This window comes from Pangasianodon hypophthalmus, chromosome 21, assembly GCF_027358585.1.
Source record: "Pangasianodon hypophthalmus isolate fPanHyp1 chromosome 21, fPanHyp1.pri, whole genome shotgun sequence".
NCBI classification, from domain to species: Eukaryota; Metazoa; Chordata; class Actinopteri; order Siluriformes; family Pangasiidae; genus Pangasianodon; species Pangasianodon hypophthalmus.
Genome location: NC_069730.1, coordinates 19,516,230 through 19,535,152, shown reverse-complemented (window position 1 = coordinate 19,535,152; position 18,923 = coordinate 19,516,230). Strand labels below are relative to the sequence as shown.

At 38.5% G+C, this 18,923-nt stretch overlaps 1 protein-coding gene across 3 annotated transcripts in view; it reads left to right on the top strand.

Annotated features, from left to right (window-relative positions):
- LOC113546452 (artemin) overlaps nt 1-18,448 on the top strand; it is a 19,804-nt gene extending 1,356 nt beyond the window's left edge. The window contains exons 1-4 of one of the 3 annotated variants that reach the window (XM_053227751.1): nt 6,855-14,923; nt 15,050-15,144; nt 15,237-15,426; nt 15,720-18,448. In XM_053227751.1, coding sequence (XP_053083726.1) covers nt 14,851-14,923; nt 15,050-15,144; nt 15,237-15,426; nt 15,720-16,183 — 822 coding nt within the window. In that variant the 5' untranslated portion in view covers nt 6,855-14,850 and the 3' untranslated portion in view covers nt 16,184-18,448. Of the gene's footprint in view, nt 1-6,854; nt 14,924-15,049; nt 15,145-15,236; nt 15,427-15,719 lie in introns of those variants that run through there. The other 2 variants (XM_053227752.1, XM_026946340.3) reach the window with 2 other exon arrangements.
- The last annotated feature ends 475 nt before the right edge of the window (nt 18,449-18,923 follow it).

The window sequence follows — 18,923 nt, the reverse complement described above, 5'->3', positions numbered from 1 at the left end:
CTGTAGAGCACTGAAGCAGCATGTGCAGTGTTCAAGTGTGTCTCTGATGGAGGTTAATTGAATGCTGGACATTTTTCTGTGATTTGTAGACCCTTTTTTCACCCTAGAAGTGTTGAATTAAAGCCTTCTGATTTTAACTCTGATTTAAGTCATAAACTTGATACCACAACCAGTCAGCTTTTAATGTGCGTTAAGTCAAATTAAATTAAATTAGCAGCTAAGATGTTCATTTGCATCTAACTAAAAATGTATTAACAGTGTAAGAGTTGTGAGAATTGTGGGCATTTAATGAGCTTGAATCGAGTTTAAAGTAATAAAAGTAATGCATTGATTTCGCTCCTGCTGTGTTCCTTTGTGTCTAGTTTGACATGTTAAATTAGGTGTTAAAGATGAGTTGATTCAACACTGGACAGTGTGCTGTGTAGCTTTTTTTACTTCAGGCTCGTGATAATGTCCTCTGACAAATTATAAAAAGCTACAAGAGGTTGTTTAGACCAGTTATTACGAGTTATAGTAGTGGTGGACCAAAAATATCAACCTTCACCAGCAATCTCGAAATCTTTCGAGATATTAACTGAACATTTCAGATCTTTCAGATGCTTGTGTTTGTGCTTGTTTGAATGAATTAGATTGATAACGCAGCAATCTGGTCCAAACTCTATTTTTGTAATTGGCCTGATGTAAATGGTAGAAAGGTTCAGGCTGAACTTCAAAGCAGATGATCGCAATCTGCAGATGTGGACCATAAACCCTGGTTGAGGGTACGAGTTTCACAAGCGCCCAAGTGCTGAGAGGATGTCATGCCCATTACGTTTCCATAAAGTCCATGTCAAGGTTTCTATTTTTATTTTTATTTTTTTTGGATCTTCTCAACATCTCCTAATCTCTTCTTCTCAGCATCTTTTCCCATGGACAGCGTTTTTCCTTTGAATTCCTTCAAGCTAAAAAAAAAAACTTGTGTTTCTGACTGCGACTCACTGACTGAGATTTATATGATGAATGTCACATGAGGAAATCGTTACATATTTTTCAGGACACCTTTTTGGCGACTTCTTTGTACCACAAAGAAACCCGATATGTTTTTTCATTTGCCCATTTAATGCTGTTTTTTCAGAATGCATATTACTTTAGGAGTTTCAGAAATGCCGTGTTAAGGCACACTATGGTTAGCTTGGTGCTAACATGAATTAGCATTATTGTAGCGTTAATGTTTAAACAAAAACTCCTTATAAGGTAAACTCTTTAAGTAACAAAGACTGCTTTCTAATGAATTCTTGCTAAAAATATTTTTCAGAAGGAGTAAGATCAGGAACAATACAGCAGTGAACTACAACACTAATGGGACAAACATTAAACTACACTATAACAGCAGGCGGTGCTAAAGGGCTGTTTTAGAGACAAAATAATAAATAACGCCTGATACATTAATTCTGAGCATGCAGCATTTTTAGTAGAATTTCTATATAACCTGCTAACCTTTGTAATATTTATGACTGGAAGTTACCTCAGAGTTTTTTTGACATAATTTTCGCAATATGGCTAAATCCATATTGGCTTAGCAGTTGATGCTAAATGTATTTACAGTGAAATTTTAGTTCTTCAGTGTCTTTTCTTAGTAATTTACCAACAGTTCTGTGGAAAATGTTGATATTCCAGATGGTTTTGTCTTGTTTTCACTGCTATAGTGTTTTTACATTGTCTGTTTTTGCAACTTTTTGCTAGGTAGCTAAATTGTCAGCTAATTTACCAACACTTCTGAGGAAACTGTTGATATTGTGGATGTTTTGTCTTGTTTCCACTTGTTTCCACTGTCACTTTATCAAACACATTGTCTGTGTTTACAGCTTTTTGCTAGCTAGCTAAACTGTCAGGTAATTTATCAACACTTCTAAGAAAAATATTGATATTCCACATTTTTTTGGTCTTGTTTCTTCTGTCATTGTGTTTTACATTGTCTCTCGTCATTGCCTGCTAGTTGGTTGCTAGCTATTTAGCTGTGTTTTCAGCTAATTTGCCAACATTTCTGAGGAAAAAGTTGATATTCTGTATGTTTTTATCTTGTTTTCACTCTCATTGGGATTTCACATTGTGTGTATAATAGACTTAACAGCTGATTTCTAGCTATTTAGCTAAATCTTCAGCTAATTTTCCAACATTTCTGAGGAAAACGTTGATATTTCAGGTTGTTTTGTCTTGTTTTCACTGCCACTGTCTTTTTATTTTGTCTGTTGACCTGTCATAGTGATTTTACATTGTCTGTCAAGTTTTTCTCAGAAATGTTAGCTGACAATTTAGCTAGCAAACAGCCATCAATGGGTTTTTACTTTGACTGTATCAAACACTTAACAGCTCTTCATTCGCTAGCTTGCTAAATTTTCATCTAATTTACCATTGTTTCTGAGGAAAATGTTGATGTTCCGGATGGTTTGGTCTTGTTTGCTCTGTCATAGAGTTTTTACATTATCTGTATAAAAGTCTTAACAGCTGTTTTCTAGCTAGCTAGCTAAGATTTTCAGCACATTTACCATCATTCCCAAAGGTTTGGTCTTGTTTCCACTAACTCTGTGTTTTTACATTGTCTGTTTTTACAGCTATTTGCTAGCTAACTAAATTTTCAGCTCATTTACCAGCATTTCTAAGGAAAATGTTGATATTCCAGATGATTGTGTCTTGTTTCCAGATGTTTTTCTCTTCAATTTCAGCTTTTAAACATTTCTGGGGAAATTATTAATTTTGTCGATGTTTTGCTCTTGTTTCTGGATAGTTGTGTCTTGAATGTCAGCTAATTTACCAACACTTCTGATAAAAATATTGATATTGCGGATATTTTTGTTATTTCCATCGTCGCTGTGTTTTTACATAGTTTGTTGTATAACTTTTTGCTAGCTAGCTAAATTGTAACCTTTAATCATTAACTAGCTTATGCTCTGCATCCGTGTTTCCTAGCACATTACTGGCAGGAAAATATGATTTACACATGTTCTTTCATCTCCTTTTTCCTCAAATCTGCTAAATCCAGCAGTGTGATTGGAAAAGACCTTCCTCTAATGGTGATGAGTGTGTTTTAAACTTCTTAATGGCATGCCTTTGGCGTGAGTCTTCATCCCGAGTCGTGAGATCTGAGTTGTTGTATATGTTCAGGCCACATAAACCTGTCAAGGACGGTGATGTTTAATGGGCATGCGATAGTGAAAGAGATGGTGGGAGAAAGTTTGTGAGTGTGTGCGTGACACAGAGAGAGTGTGAAAGAGCGGGGGAGTGTGTAAAGATGCACAAGAATATTGTTACCATCTGGATGTCGGACGATAATCGCTCAAAACTGCTATGTTATTATGGGATCTGATGTACAGTGTGATCTATATGCTTTTACAGTTAAAAAGCTGTTGATATGTTAATACGCCAAATATGTTATTAAAAGAATACTCCAGGGTTTTTCAACCTAATCTTTATCCACTGCATGTGTAGTACACGTGTGATTATCACAGACTAGGATTTCAACACGTTTTCCTGTCCTGAAAAAATAACGTAAGACGTGTGTACTCCAAACTCACTTATAATGGAAGTCTAAGGGCAGTTGTCGAGCCTCATGAAAGGATGTTAATTTAGGGAACACATATTTCTGTAATCCACTTTCATAAATTCTTCAGTCAAAGTTTTCTTTTAAATGAAGCTCTAAATCTGTATAATTGATGCCTTTAGAGCTGGAACTACTTTTTTAGAAGGAGGAATTTGTCTTTATGTTACCACAGCTCATAGATATACCACAGAACCTTCTGGAAAATGTAAGGAACTGGAACTACAATAAATGCTGGAAAGTTAAATACAGATAAAAATCTATGAGATGAGCTTTGGTAAATCTTTGTTTCAGGTTTGTCTTTTTCATTTCAGCATAAGTTTTGAATGTGCATTATATTGTCTAACAGCTGCCCTTAGACTTAAAGCGAGTTTGGAGTAAACAGATTTTCTGTACTTTTCTGTTAAAGTTCTTCTCAGTGGTAGTCACATGTCCGATACATACACGATGGATAGAGATTAGTCGGAAAAGTTTTAAAAAATGCCGGAGTGTTTCTTTAACCATGCTCGACTTTAGATATCCGTTGCGAATTCTTACAAATTTGCGAGCATGAGTGTGTGAAAGACCAACACTTAACTGGCAGTGTCCTGTTACTTTGCTTTATAAGTGCACACACTTTGACCTCAGCTGACCTAGGCTCCAACCTTACTAGGGGTCAACGCAACAGTCTAAAAGACCCTCTGTCCCCGCAAGCTGGGAAATGTTTGCTTGTGGATGTCTAGAGCTGAGTTACGACACTTTAATCTTGTTCACAACACAAAGATGAAGCAATGAAACATGTCTACAGCCTTGTACTTCACATTGTAAAGCTTCGACACGCTGCCTTTCCTATTACGCGGTGTATCGAGACTTTTGACCGGACAGAAATGTAACACGGTGGTAAACCGGTGCCACGGATGTTCCACTTGAAGAGTTGGAATTCATTTCATTTCACTTTGTGGTCACGAAGAAAGAGCATGACCCGTTCATTTTGATACACCCCGGCGCCCCTTCACCTTCTCTTGCTGACCGCAAAATGCGGCGTAATTGTCCTTCCAGCCCGGTTTTAGCCACAAAATTGTCCCTGTAAGCTTAGCCTTTGACACTGCTGGGTAATTAGCCCTGATTGTGCCACAGCCGGAGTAAAAGTGCCACAGGGCAACGGGGCAGTCCGGAGTCTGGATCTGTTTAAACGCCAGTGCCTCAAATATCTCACAAACCGCTTTTGTAGCTTTCAAAAAAGCCTCAAAAGGTGAACGGGGCTGTGTTTCTCTCTCGCTTGACTTGCTTTTCTTGATTCTGTTTGTTTCATTTTTTTCCCCTCCCGTCTGGTTTCTCACCCATTCGCCCAGATGAACGATGTTATTACCTTTTTTCTCTTTATCGGATCATCTCCCACTAGATCCTTTTATTCTTTTTTTTTCCTTTTTGAAAGTGAAGTACGTTAAATAGGTTTATTGCACACCAGCTTTTTTGTGGCTGGAAGTGGTTGTTTAATACAATAAGCCGTATTCTTCTGCAATTGCCAGGTCAGATGCATTAATCATGGTGCCGTCGGGGCCTTTGAACAGCTCGGCCAGGACATGGAAACTCTTTGAATGCCGTTTGTTCATCCAGACGCACTAATGGCTGCCCTTTTTTCCCTCTACCCTGAGCTTAATTTGAACAAATGAGACGTGAGCTAGAGTACACAAGCTATACGCTGTCCAGGCTGTCAGGGTGTAATGACCTGAGGATTCATCTGGAAAGTTAGAGATGCTGGATGGGAGGATGAGCTTTGCTTAGTCATGATTGGAACATGCTAAATTGTGCGTTCAGGTGGCCAAAACAGCCTGTTTGTTGAGAGGAACAGTGTGAAAAGTTAGTGGTATGTTAACATGCTGCACCTTAAAATGTTTTCATCATTATGTAGACCACAATAGCATAACTTCTTTCCATGCTGATTTCATTACTACCATATTTTTAATCTCTGTGATTGGATCTTTGCTCCTCGGGATTCTTTTTATATAGCCTGTTTATTAATAAAGCGCGATCTCCTGCTTTTTTTTCCTGTCAAGGACTCTGTGGCTGTTCAGACAAATCCTCTGGAGTGAAACCGTATCTCCTCTGTTGCCCCTCTCCCCCTTTAATTTATTCCCATTTAAGGACTCGCTCACCCAAGTGTTCCCTTTCTGTCATTCCCTCCTGAAATGCGTTTAATCACGGGCTGTATTTGGTTATCATAGCGAGCGGCAAAGCCACTTCGATGAAGCTGCTGAAACTGTTTGTTCAGGATGGCGTTCAAGAGCAACAGGACTTGGTCGTTACACAAACCAAAACTCTCACTGGATATGTGTAGAGACGAGAGATTTGAGATTTTGTAGTAGTAAATTCCTTTCCTCCCTGTCGCATCTTGCGAAATACAGCTGTGTGTTTGCTTTTTATTCATTTCAGCACTTTTAGTCATCCTTCAAATACAGTTTTTGTGGTGCAGAGCAACCAAGCGATTAGAAAATGTACATTGATGTTATAAAAACATCAATTATTCACCACAGAGCTGCTGAGTTCTGGATTGTGATTGGACGGAAGGTGTTGATTAATTCTCTTTAACAGCAGCTCTGACAGTAGTGCAGCTGCAAATCACAGGTTTATATTAATGAGCTTGTTCTAATAAATTATTGTTTCTATAGTAACAGTATAAGGTGGGCGCTCCCCATAAAAAAACTGTGCAATTTTAAAATATCTAATATCGTGAAGTTTTCTGTAAGGAGACATTTATGTAACATTAATGGAAGGAGTCTCCAGTGTCAGCACTTTGTAATAGTCAGAGGTAAAGCTGTAACCTTAAGTTTTCCAACATCTTCAGGACAGAGGAGTTTTTGCTTTGCGGTTTCTCAGTCACATGAGAAGTTGTGTGTGTGTGTGTGTTTTATCTAGTTGTTTAATTAAGTTTAACGAAGTCATTTCACAGATGTTCCGTGACATTAAATGTAATTATAAACAAAAAAAAAGTATGACGTCTCACTCAGTAATAAATTAAAAATTAATTGCAAATTGCTGTGATATAAGAAGAATAAAACACTTTGGTACATGCTGTTATAGGTAAATAATCATATCGTCATCCACGTCACGTTGCTCCAATTACAATTAAACACTGGGAGGCGGAGCCTAAGAGGTGGATTGATACCACATTAGAGTGATAATGATTTTTGTGTTGTCTGATTAGATTAAATCTAGATAAAGTCACATTCAATTATGGCTAGATTTTTTGCTTTTGAGAGTTCATTTAAACCAAAAAGTTATAAAAATATATAGAGTGTTAAAACGAATTATGCAATAGTGTATGTCCGATATTTCTGTTAGTCACATGACAAACCACAAGACAACATTTGCATGTGTGTATGTTTTGGCATGGCTCTCCTTCTACACTGTTTGTGTGTGTGTGTGTGTGTGTGTGTGGTCTGCAACAGAGGATGTGGCAGTGAGAGGAAGTGGCCAGATACACACACTGGCCAGGCAGCCGCGCGGTGTGGAATGCAAACAGCGGCCGCTGCATTTGAGTGGCAAAAATAAAAGGCCGAACTCCAAACTGCTGAGTTGTAGTGCAAACACTCGACCTGAGCGATCCGTGTGTGTGTGTGTGTGTGTGTGTGTGTGTGTGTGTCGGTGTGGAGTAACACTGCTGGCTGCTTCATCGGATTGGCCTGGATTCAGCTGCATCAATTATATAAAGGGACTGATTGAGGCACGTGCAAGAAAATATCAGAGATTTGCCATTTAAACATTTACATTTTAAAGTTTTAATGCTTGAACCACTGAAAACTATGTCCATTAAACAATTAAAAATAGTCTACGAATATCTCTACACCTTTACACCAAAAATACCAGGCTATAGTATAAAAAAAATACACAATGCTCAAATTAGAAAACCTATAGTTATCCTCATGCCATGTCAAGTAGCTAGCCGATTAGATAACTAGCTAATATGAGTCATGATAAGCATTTTTATATTTAATTAATTTTTTTTAACAGTAGCAATAGCCAATTCTGTCAAAATATAACATTACCATAAGAAGCAAGATTTAGTTCATGACTAGCATTAGCTATGTTTGCTAGCATGCTAGTTAACTGCTAGCAAACTACCTTGCATTTACCAAAGGTCAATTTAGTTTTAGCATATTCTTAGCAAATTATTTAGCAGTAGCAAAACGTGCCACAATATAACAAGAAATTTGCTAATCCATAACATTAGATAAATAAGCAATAGCTAGGTTAGCTTGCTGGATAGTTAACTTGCTAAGTGTCAGTTATGCATCAGTATCCCATCATGTCACAGTACAACAACCGCAGTTGTGTTTATCACTAATGTTATATAAACTAACATTATCAAGGTTAGCTACTAGTCTAGTTAACTGCTAGGAAACTAGCTTGTATTTGTCATAGGTTGACACAAGTGGAATTTCAGTTGTTTAGCATCGTCATTTGATTTATTCAGTGATTTATTTAACATCAGCCAAAATCTACTGTAACATCAAAGATTTCATCAGACAAAACGTTCAAGCCTTTGATCATGTTTTGTGAGATCACAAACTGAGTGTGTACATAGCTCCGCCTCCAAACATACACATTTTTGAGATAATCTCAATGAATTTAGCTCTGACAAAATTATCTCAAACACCAATCTAATCAGAATAAGCCATCTCATTTTTGAGTGCTTTAATAAACACGTTTAATGACTGATTATCTTTACTCTCTATTCACTGACATGATGAATACACACCTTCCATGCACTCTACTATTGTAGATTAAAAAAGAAGAACAGAAAAAGAGGAGATCTGCGGGATTTTGAGAGCTAAATCGTCTTCCTGGCAGCGTTCGCTGCCGCTGAAACTCTGCAGCGACTCGAGTCTGACAGTAATGAGATCCTGCTTTCTCCCTGAGAGGGATTATTAAATTATACGCTCGGATTTCATGCTAGCAGACATGCCACGATTAGCTGAGAATTTTGCACCACGAGCACTTCGCGTGTTGTGGAATTGACACTTTAGACGGCTGAACGAGGTCAAAATACAGACCCTCATAAACTGAGGAAGTGCACGAAAGAGAGGGGAGTTATAAACTTCACACGCTGGCTAAACCTCTCTCTGAGTGAAGACTGATGTTGATGAAGCAGTGTGAACACTGATACAGTAAATACATTACTCAGTACTCGTACATGTGCAGGCTGGAGTTCACACCCTCCGATGAAAGCGTGTCTGGCAGCGATCAGGCTCGCACCAGGTGCGTTTTATTGCTTGGTTGATTTAGGACGGCCGATCCAACTCTCAGAAACACCTCATCTTTTCTGACAGGTAGAGCTGGCACATGAAACACCTCTAATGGCAGTGGCCGAGCGAGATGCAGTGAAAGAATGCAGACCTCGCACTTTTTCCATCATTTATACTCTGTAGGTGATGACCAGACATCCTAACAAAGATCTGCTTCGTCTTTTTGGTTTAGAGGTGTACACAGAACTGTTTTTTAAATCCCACTCCCGTCTGCTCCCGAGGGATTTCTCACAAATCCCACACAAACCGAGTTTGAGTTTGAGTATTTGATTATTAAGAATCTGAGTATAAGTGGGTAGTGTAAGTGCAACCTCATCACTCCAGGGTCCCTTGTAGCCTGAGCTTGGGTTATTCTATGTGGAGTTTCATATGTTCTCTCCACGTCCGTGTGGGTTTCCTCCAGGCAGAGGATTGGCAATGCAAAACTGACTCTAGGTGTGAACAAGTGTGTGAATGTTGTGTATGGTGCCCAGTGATGAACTGGCATCTCATCCAGGGTGTATTTTCACCTCACACCCTCTGTTCCCGGGTTAGGCTCCAGATCCACCGCCACCCAGACCAGGATAAAGTGCTTACTGAAGATGAACGGTGAGCATTTGAGTATAAGCTATCAGAATATTGACTATTTGAGAATGTTGTCCACTTGAGTATTTGAGTTTGTGACCATTTAAATATTTGCCCATTTGATTATTTGAGTATAAGCAATTCAGGTATTTGACCATCTGATTTTTTATGTATAAGCAATTTGACTATTTGCATATTGACTATTTGACTATAAGTAATTAAAATTTTGAGAATTTAAGTGTCTGACTACTTGTCTATTTGTGAATAAGCAGTTAGAGTATTTGAGTATGTGACCATTTGAGTACTTGCCCATCTGACTGTTTGCTTATAAGCAATTTGACTATTTGTATATTTGTCCATTTGACTATTTGAGTATAAGCATTTTGAGTGTTTGTGTTCAGTATTTCAGTAAAAGCAATTTGATCATTTCAGTAATTTGGCTCCTGAACTCCACAGAACCATGGGTGGTTCCACACTTTCAGACCTCACCTGTCCAACTTAAACATTTTGCGTTGTTTTCCATGTAGATCCTGGATAAGACTTCAGGTTTGGAAAGGAACATAATCTATGTGACTGTGTGACTAATAATCGTATCCCATGAGCTTTTATATATACATTTCCCAACTCTACCAATAGTGAAATGGCAAAAGTGGCCAATACTCTCACCCTCAGTTGCATCCTGAGCCCTGATACCAGACTTCGCTCCCATATTTGTCACGATCATGCAGCGGTCCTGCTTTCCTGTTTTTTCTACCGGGATTGAGCCTGAGGGCGGAGGGAAGTGCCGGATTGGAACTGGCTGAGCAAGGCTTTAATCAGCACAGAGGCCATCACAGACACTCTCTCTGGAGCTCCTCATGATCGGGGCCGCCTGGTTCGACCCCACGGGCACCGACAACACTCGCATGAGAAAAGCTCTGATACATGAGGAGCACTGAGGTGCTTCTAAAACACTACCAGGTGCACCAGCAGTGCCGAGAATGAAAGAATGAAACACTGTTCCTAAGCTTTAAGGCTGGAGTGAACTGGAACGTTTGATCTGGAATTCTGGTGGAAACTTTTCGAGTCCTGCACTGCTGATTTTTTTGATGCTTTGCACACTTCACAGAGTTGACTCTCAACATATTTTGTGAATGATGAAGAGCCAAGAAGCATCGGGTGGCATGTAACTTGCATTGTTGGCAGTATAATGACCTAAATCTAGTAGCATAACACTGGCTAAGCTTACAAAAGTATGATAACTGTATTTATATTTATCCTGACTCACACAAATCCTAATCCCTCCCCTCATCTTAACCATTCATAACTAAATAAATTAATAAAAATGGTCATAAGATCACAAATTATCATATAAAATGTTTGATACTGCAAGATAATAATCAAAATTTTACCAGTATCGATATTTCCTTTGTGTTTTAATGTTATTTATAAAAGATTTCAATATTGTTCTTAGTTTTAACGTAACTCCATTCTGGTTAGCTTCACACTCCAACCAATCAGAGCTTGCCTAGGTACAGAAAGGATTGTGATTGGTTCTTGCACAGCAAAGAATGAAAACAGAGAGGAGGTTGGCCTTACAGTGAAATAAAACCTAATTTACTGAAGCTCACTAATGTTTAATATGCGTCTCTTTGTTTTATTTACTTATTATTCCTCAAGTGAAATTTTGCAAACTAACATTTATAAACAAATTTCCCCTAATTATTGTCACATGAACCATGAATGTGACTTTCATGAGACAATCAGCAGTAAATTGTCTCGAATTGTGCCTGCAGGAATTTCTTGCTTCATAAACCTCAATTGTGTCCTGCAGTGTGTTTGGGAAGCAGACGCTGCTCACGTCTTCAACTGTGAACTCTTCAGCAGCATGAGAGTTTAGCTTACAGGAAGTCCTGAGGGGAGAGAGAGGGAGAGAGAGAGAGAGAGAGAGAGAGAGAGAGAGAATACAAAATGACCTGTACAGACCTAAACACCAACCAAGCTGCAGTCACATCATGCCGGATCTGGATCCTCTCCCGGGACCACTGGGTGTGAGGCAGGAATACACCCTGGATGGGATGCCAGTCCATCACAGGGCACACCTGTTTTTATTTTTCTAAATTATCTAATCTAACTCATACTTAACTACAAAACAGCATGTTCCTATTGACTGAAAGCAGTAACCACTATAGATGTAGAAATCTGTAACTCGTACCAGAGCACACTGAGTCAGTATCAAGTGTTAGTGATTAGTATTGATGGGAATTCCAGCTCTTTTCAGTGAGTCAGATCATTTGGCTCGGTTTACCAGTCGACTCTTTCGGCTCCTGAATGACTCATTCTGTTCTAAATCAGATTTTAAAATATTGTAATCGTGGGCAAATTGATGATTTGAGTAATGACACACTTCAGATCACACTGTTACAGGAAAACAATAAACTTTAGGGTAGTAATAGTAACTCTGCTTCATCACAAAACCCTGTCGTTGATTATTTTACCATAACAGCACAACACTGAGTGTTTTATTCCTTACATAAATGTGGCTGCCGAGGACATTCAGCAATTATTAGATCATTAACAAAAGGAACATAGAACGGCATCGCTACCCTGAGCAGGATGAAGATTCACACTAATAAACAGCTCATGAGTTTTACACCGCAGTGTTTTGACCAAATTAGACTGAAGGTGTCTGCAAAAACAATAAAGAATTGAGCCAGCTCTCAACATTCACCTAAAGAGCCGGCCCAAAGAGTCGAATCAAAGAGTCGACCTGTTCATGAACAACATGTCACTTGGTCATAAGGAGATGACAGCATGAAACTGTGAACATAAAAAAGAATTTCTCACACAGCTAAACAGTTTTAAAGGAAAAGTTTGGCTAAAAAAGCTATAATTTTTAAAATATAAACATATTTTATGAAAGTGAGTGAAAGTTTATGTCCAAATGGTGTTCCTGAGCTAAATGACAGCTTTTAGGCAGGACTGTGTGTTTGTGTTTGTGTGTGTCTGTGTGTGAGAGAGAGTCATTTAGGCATGCAGTTTGCATGATGCTAAAATGGTAGCAATAAGCTTTCCTGATTTGTTAGCAAAATTAGCCTCGTAGCTCCAGTGCAAAACTAAAGAACCTAAACAGGCACTAAACACACGGCATGGCTGATGGAGAAGAATCGTGGAAAAATGGGATACTGTGTCCAGAGATGTTGTTTAAATAATGCATTCTTGAATTAAAAGGAATGACGTGACTACCATTTTATTTATAATAAATTTATAATAACCAATCAAACGACTCAGCCTTTTGGACGCGGCTGTGCTGATGTGGTTTGATATCAGAGGTTTAGTTGAGATTATATATGTTGAGGAACATGGACAAACAGATGTATGCAGGAGTTTTTTACGTTGTTGACTGAAACATTTATAGCTGTTTGTGGGTGTTTATGTAATGCGTTTTATATATATATATATATATATATTGGGATACTCACTATTCCGGATTCAACACAGAGGATTTCAGGGAACTTTGAGCGCAGGTTCATGTTTGTGTACAATCCATACAGACAGAAGTGCATTAGAGCCACTGTTTATAACACTGCTGAAAATATTTCCTTCTCGGAGTGTGTGTTGCTTCTGACATTATCTCTGTTGTTTATATTAATGCACTCGTTCTAATACATTATCGTTTCTATAGTAACAGCTCATTCACATACGGTGGACATTAATAAAAAGACCAAAAAAATCACTGATATGGTCAAGTTTTCTGTAAGGAGATGTCTATGTGATTAACATTTATGGAAGGAGTCTCCAGTGTCAGCACTTTGTAACAGAGGTAAAGCTGTAACTTTATGTTTTCCGACATCTTCAGGACAGAGGAGTTAAATACTTGAGGTTTCTTGGTAACATGACAAGCTGTGGGTTTTTTCATCTTATTATTTTGTATTCAACAACATTATACGTAACAATAAATGGATAAAAGATAAAAGTATGATGTATCATTCTTTAATTAATACAAATCGTAATCGCTGGAACTTAATTCTTTGGGACGTGGCTGTAATAGGAAAATAATCACCTTCGGGGTGGTAAAAGTAACTCTGCTTCATCACAACACCCCACTGTTGATTATTTTCCACTAACGGCACGACACGGAGTGTTTTATTCCTGATACTTGATGTACAAACTTTATACAGTCAAGCAATATGTTGGACTAAACTTTATAAAATGGGTTTCTAATGATTGTATGTTTTCAGAGAACTGGTCAAAGTGTATAAATTGTCAAGCAAGCAGTAGTTTACTGTGTTCTTCAGTTGACAGAGTACAAATAGGTGATATTTGAATTTGTCATAAAACAAACAGCCTATCAGTTTGCAGTATTCAAAAATCATTTGTTAGGACAGTGCTGTTTTAAGGAAAGGGGGTGTGGCATGTAGAGTTGGCTGACTTTCCTAATTTGCATATTTATAGAATCTATGGCATCATTTCTTTGAAAAAATGAAGGAAAAGTGCAGATGTTTCTCTTCTTTTTTTTGTCCAATTGCAATATGTGCATATTTTGTTCATATTGTCCTAAAAACAACTTTTGGGTGACGTACCAGGACGTTCTTTGCTAAATGAAGATTGTTCTCCAGGACAAATTCTTGTCTTTCAGGTTAAAAACACTCTCAGCTGTGTCCTGTTGAGTTTTAGCTTCTTTACCTTGCATGTCTTCTGCCTTTGAATGTTTTTTTTTTTTTTGGATAGGCCTCTTCCAAAAGAATAAATTCAAATTTATTGGTTGTAAGTGTAATTTAATTGTATTTATTGCTGTGATTCCATGAGCCTCAGATAGACCACATAAATCTCAGATCAATCCTGAGGCTCATGTTACACACTGCCACCTGCTGCATGACCCATGCTACTACAAAACGAAAAAAGCTGTTTTGAGATCAGTCGTGTGAATTATTATTAATAGAGCATAAACACTTTGCCCAGTTTTATGCGATGTGACTTGGAGACATGATGGCTCCAAACCCAGGTGGCCATCTTTCATCTTTCTTGTCTCTGATCCTCCTTAAAATGGAAAGTGTTCAAGGCCAGAAATCATCCTGTCGTCCTCGGACAACTGTGCCTCTATAAAATCGGCCATGAGGCTAAGCGTGACACGCTCTGCTAATTTACCCATTAGTCATCTTCAGTGTGTAAATAATGGCCCAGTCCTTGCCGGCCTCGTTTCAACCCTGATATAAATCAGAGGCCTCCGGTGCGAGCTCAATGACTCACACGCTGCAGTGAGTCAGTAAACATCTGCATTGCTGGGAAGCCTTATCAACCGCGCTGCATCTCTGTGGTTTTGGGAGACCCAGAATCCCCCAGCGTGCTTCTTTTTACACAGAGCTAATCTCATCAAACCCAGAGAGTTTCTCAGGGTTTCCCTTACAGCTGTTTATTTACAGGACACTGTAGCTTTGTCGCACCCGCATGCCAACTTGGGGCCATGCTCTCCGTGATTATGAGCACACTTTCCAAAGGCATTGTGTATTCTTGATTAACAGTACGCTTTTGCTTATAAATGTTGATGCATGGATGCGTGGAGGTGTACACGTCGCCTATATGTTGCATTTAAGTTTAGATTTAAATTTACTTTGAGAAAAGGGTGACGCAACGTTTCTCTGTGCAGGTGGGAGAAGGTGGAGGAGAGGTCGAGCTAAGCGAGGACTGTTCGCAATGTTATCTGCAGCCACTGATGCCACATTTCAAAGCAGAAACTGGAAGGTAGATAGAAGGACGATCAAGGATGTCAAGATAATACCATTGCTGCTGCTGAACTTTTGAATGCAAGAACTTCTGAACTTCTTTTCCTGCAGATGGTGGTCTGGGTGCTTGTGTCTCTGCTGCCCCTAGTAGTTGGAGACAGGCCCGTTTTTAGCGAAGACCCCGTGGATGCAGTGGGTTTAGTTACGACCATGCTGGATGAGCAGCCGTTTGACGCTCTACCCGAGGAAGACGAGGAGATGGGAGATGGAAACGGCCATTCTCCATGGCATAACGTTTTTGGTAAGTTTGCTGGCTGAAAATGATCTTGTCTGATTTTTTTTGCAAACATTATCTTAAAGGTTTATTTGATTTTAGTGATTAGATCTGGTTAAAATGAAATCTCTCTTGCCAACAAACCAGAAAGGAAAAATTGTCAAGTGACCAATTTTAGGAATTTTACAAATAGAACAAATTTTAAAACAATTAAGCAAATAGCTACAAAGGGATTGGTCTCTGATCTAAATAACATTTTAAAATAATAAAGATAAAACTGATTAAAATGGTAGGTGACGATATTCTTTCTTGTCCTTCAGAACCCTCGGTTCTAGTAGAGGAGGAGCGTCCAGCTCGGTGGGAGCGTTCCCCACGTTCCTCAGATGCCTCTGATGCTCAGTCCAAGGGCTCACGCAAGAAAAAGAAGAAGAAGAAGAAAGAGAAGGAAAAGGGCGAGGATGAGGGGCGGGGCCAGAGCAACGGTGACTGCCACCTGGAGAGACGTGAGATGCGAGTGAGGGACCTGGGGATGGGTTACGACTCGGACGAGATTGTGCTCTTTAAATTCTGCGTGGGTTTGTGCCAGAGTGCACGGGGGAACTATGACGCAGCGCTGCGGGCTCTGCTGACCAACGGCAGCCTGCCGAAACGAACAGCACGCAAGGTCAGCACCAGACCCTGCTGCCGACCCACGGCGTACAAGTCTGTCTCCTTCATGGACACGTCCACAACATGGAGGACCATCGAGAATGTCTCGGCCTTGGACTGCAAGTGCGTGGGCTAAGTCAGAGTCAGAGGAGGAGAAAAGCAATCGATCCCCCTCGAGAAAGAGAGGCAACATGGAGCCAGTGGGATTCCTGAAATTGGGATTACAGGAATAGGAGGCATTCTGGGAGGAAAGCTGTTCCAGCGGAAGGAGACAGCAAGGCTTCTGTGACATGCACCATGTATGCATTCAGCCTTTTATATTCCCAAAACCAGAGTGAAAAAGCTCAGATTGATGCCGGACTCGCCCGAGGTTGGAGCATGGCATGGAGAAGTTCTTTGGAAGGTAGACGATGGAGCCACAATGGACGCTGATGGATTGCTCAAGAACTAGTCATGAGAAACTTGGCAAGAAACATTGCAAGACTATAATAACATGGAACGTTCCATTTGTCCATTTGTTACTGAAGGACGTCAGAGCTTTGAGTGTGTATATCCGCCAATAACGGATGAAACCATTTTATATTGTTTGAGCAAAAGCGGATTGTAATTTTTGACATTCAGGTTAACATATCACACACTGCCTAAATTACAAAAGCTATTATTATACATGATTTTATAAACTTAAAATATAAACTGAATTAAACCATTCGTACACAAAGCTGTGGACTGTTAAGGGAACTGATGAAAAGGTCCATAAACGCTTTAAGGATTACTTTGTTGAAAAAAAATGTATGTGATTTTCCTTCTTAAACTTTCACCCAATCAAGACATGCTTGAAGTCCAGCGTTTCTCTGTATTTACTTTAACACTCAGGCTACGAGGCTAATGTTTAGTATCTAGCAAGGAATGGAAGTCTGTATCACCAACAATCTTTAAATGACATCGATATGCTACATAAAATCATTTCTAAATTTTAAACTTGTAAGTTGTTTTTTAAGATTTAAGACTGAAAGTGCAACTATATTGCCATCCATATTAGGAGACAGAGTCTAGGAGGATTAGGAGGAGTCTAGGAGGTGAACTTATACCTAGGGAACTAGGGAAGACAGTGATTCTGGTTGTCCAAGATGGCTGCCTATGTAATGGTGAGGTTTTGTTCATGCTTATGCATTCAATAAGTCACACTAGCTAGTCCGATAAGCAATCTGTCTTAAGGAAAATATTGTTCTAACTCAAACCTAGACCAACCTAGAATTTGGTTTGCCTGTTAGCTAATGTTAATGATCCTGTTTGAAAGAATGCTAAAGGACATCAGCAATGAAAACAAAACTTAACTAGCTAGCTATTTCATCAAGCTAATTTACAAAACCTAACTAGCTAGCTAATTCATCAAGGTAATTTACAAAATTTAACTAGCCAACTAGCTAATTAAACAAACTAATTTAAAACTGAACTAGCTAATTTAGTAAATTTAATGTTAAATCAACGTACATCTTTAGATTTAATGGTGGATTTTAAGACAACATCTTACTAAGAAAAAAACAGAAAAATAGAAAAAGTTTCATAGATTTTGAGATTTTTTTGAGTAAGGACTGAAAAGTATGTTTTTTTTTCTTAAAATTTCCTTCACTAAAATTTAGCTAGTGGTTAGCTACATTAGCCTCATAATTTAGCTAGTGGTTAGCTACATTAGCCTCATAGCTGCAGTGCAAACGTCAGACAGCAAACATGGCTGATTGACGTCATTTAGGAAAAGTGGGAAATTGCTGTAATGCGCCAGCTTTAATGTGATGGCTAACAGGTGAACTGATACGAATCCGGTCAGCGATGTAACACCAGCAGTAGCATAACACCAGGATTAGCATTAAGATGTCATCAGGCAAATCTTTATTTCTGTCCTTAATGTTGCTACCGACTGCAATGCGTTTTGTCGTTGTGCTACAACATGGATGCTGTGCATCTCTTAGCATTTACTGTATGCTTCATAGGTCAAATATTTATTTTTGCATCTAAGTTATTTATTTATTCATTCTTGTGTATAAGGATGTGTTTTTGACCCTTTATATATTTATTAACGTGTATAATAATGTTTATCTGCTTCATTCCCACCTCATTCGGCAAGCTCAATCGGCAAGACTTTGATTTAAAAAAAAAAAAAAATGCTAAAACCTTTCAAAAAGAAGCTTTTTTTTAAGATGTGAAGAATGTCTATAAGGAGTTATAAAACTTTTGAGTTAACTAATGTGTGTATCAGCCACACTGACCACTGTTGCTATTTACTCTCCCTTTAAAGAAAAGCTGCTCTCGAGGAAATACTCCAATGTACAACAGTAGTTATAGTAGACATTTAATAGTTTTTACACAGTATTTGCATATTATTATTATTATTATTATTATTATTATTATTATTATTATTATTATTATTCCTTTATTTTTGTAAAACCCTGTATAGAAATAAAGCTGTTTTTATGTAAGATGCATCATGGTTCTTTCTTTTTTCTTTACTCTCTGCTTTGCAGGAATAAGTAAGGAATAAAACACTATGTTGTGCTGTTATAGTAAAATAATTAACGACAGGATGGTGTGATCAAGCGAAGAGTTACTGTTACCACCCTGAAGTGTTTTATTCCTCTTACACCACAGCAATTTGCCAATTACAGTTTTTATTTATTAAAGAATGACACGTCATTCAGTATGTTTTATCCATTTATAGCTACATTTAATGTTGAGGAAAGTCCGTGGAACAAGTTATTTCCTGTTCTCACTTACGTTATAGCAGCTATAAACAGTCGTTCCCTCACCAGCCTCTTTTTTCTCTCTTTCAAAGTTAAAAACACAAAAAAAACACACGTGATGTTACATCACGTTACCAAGAA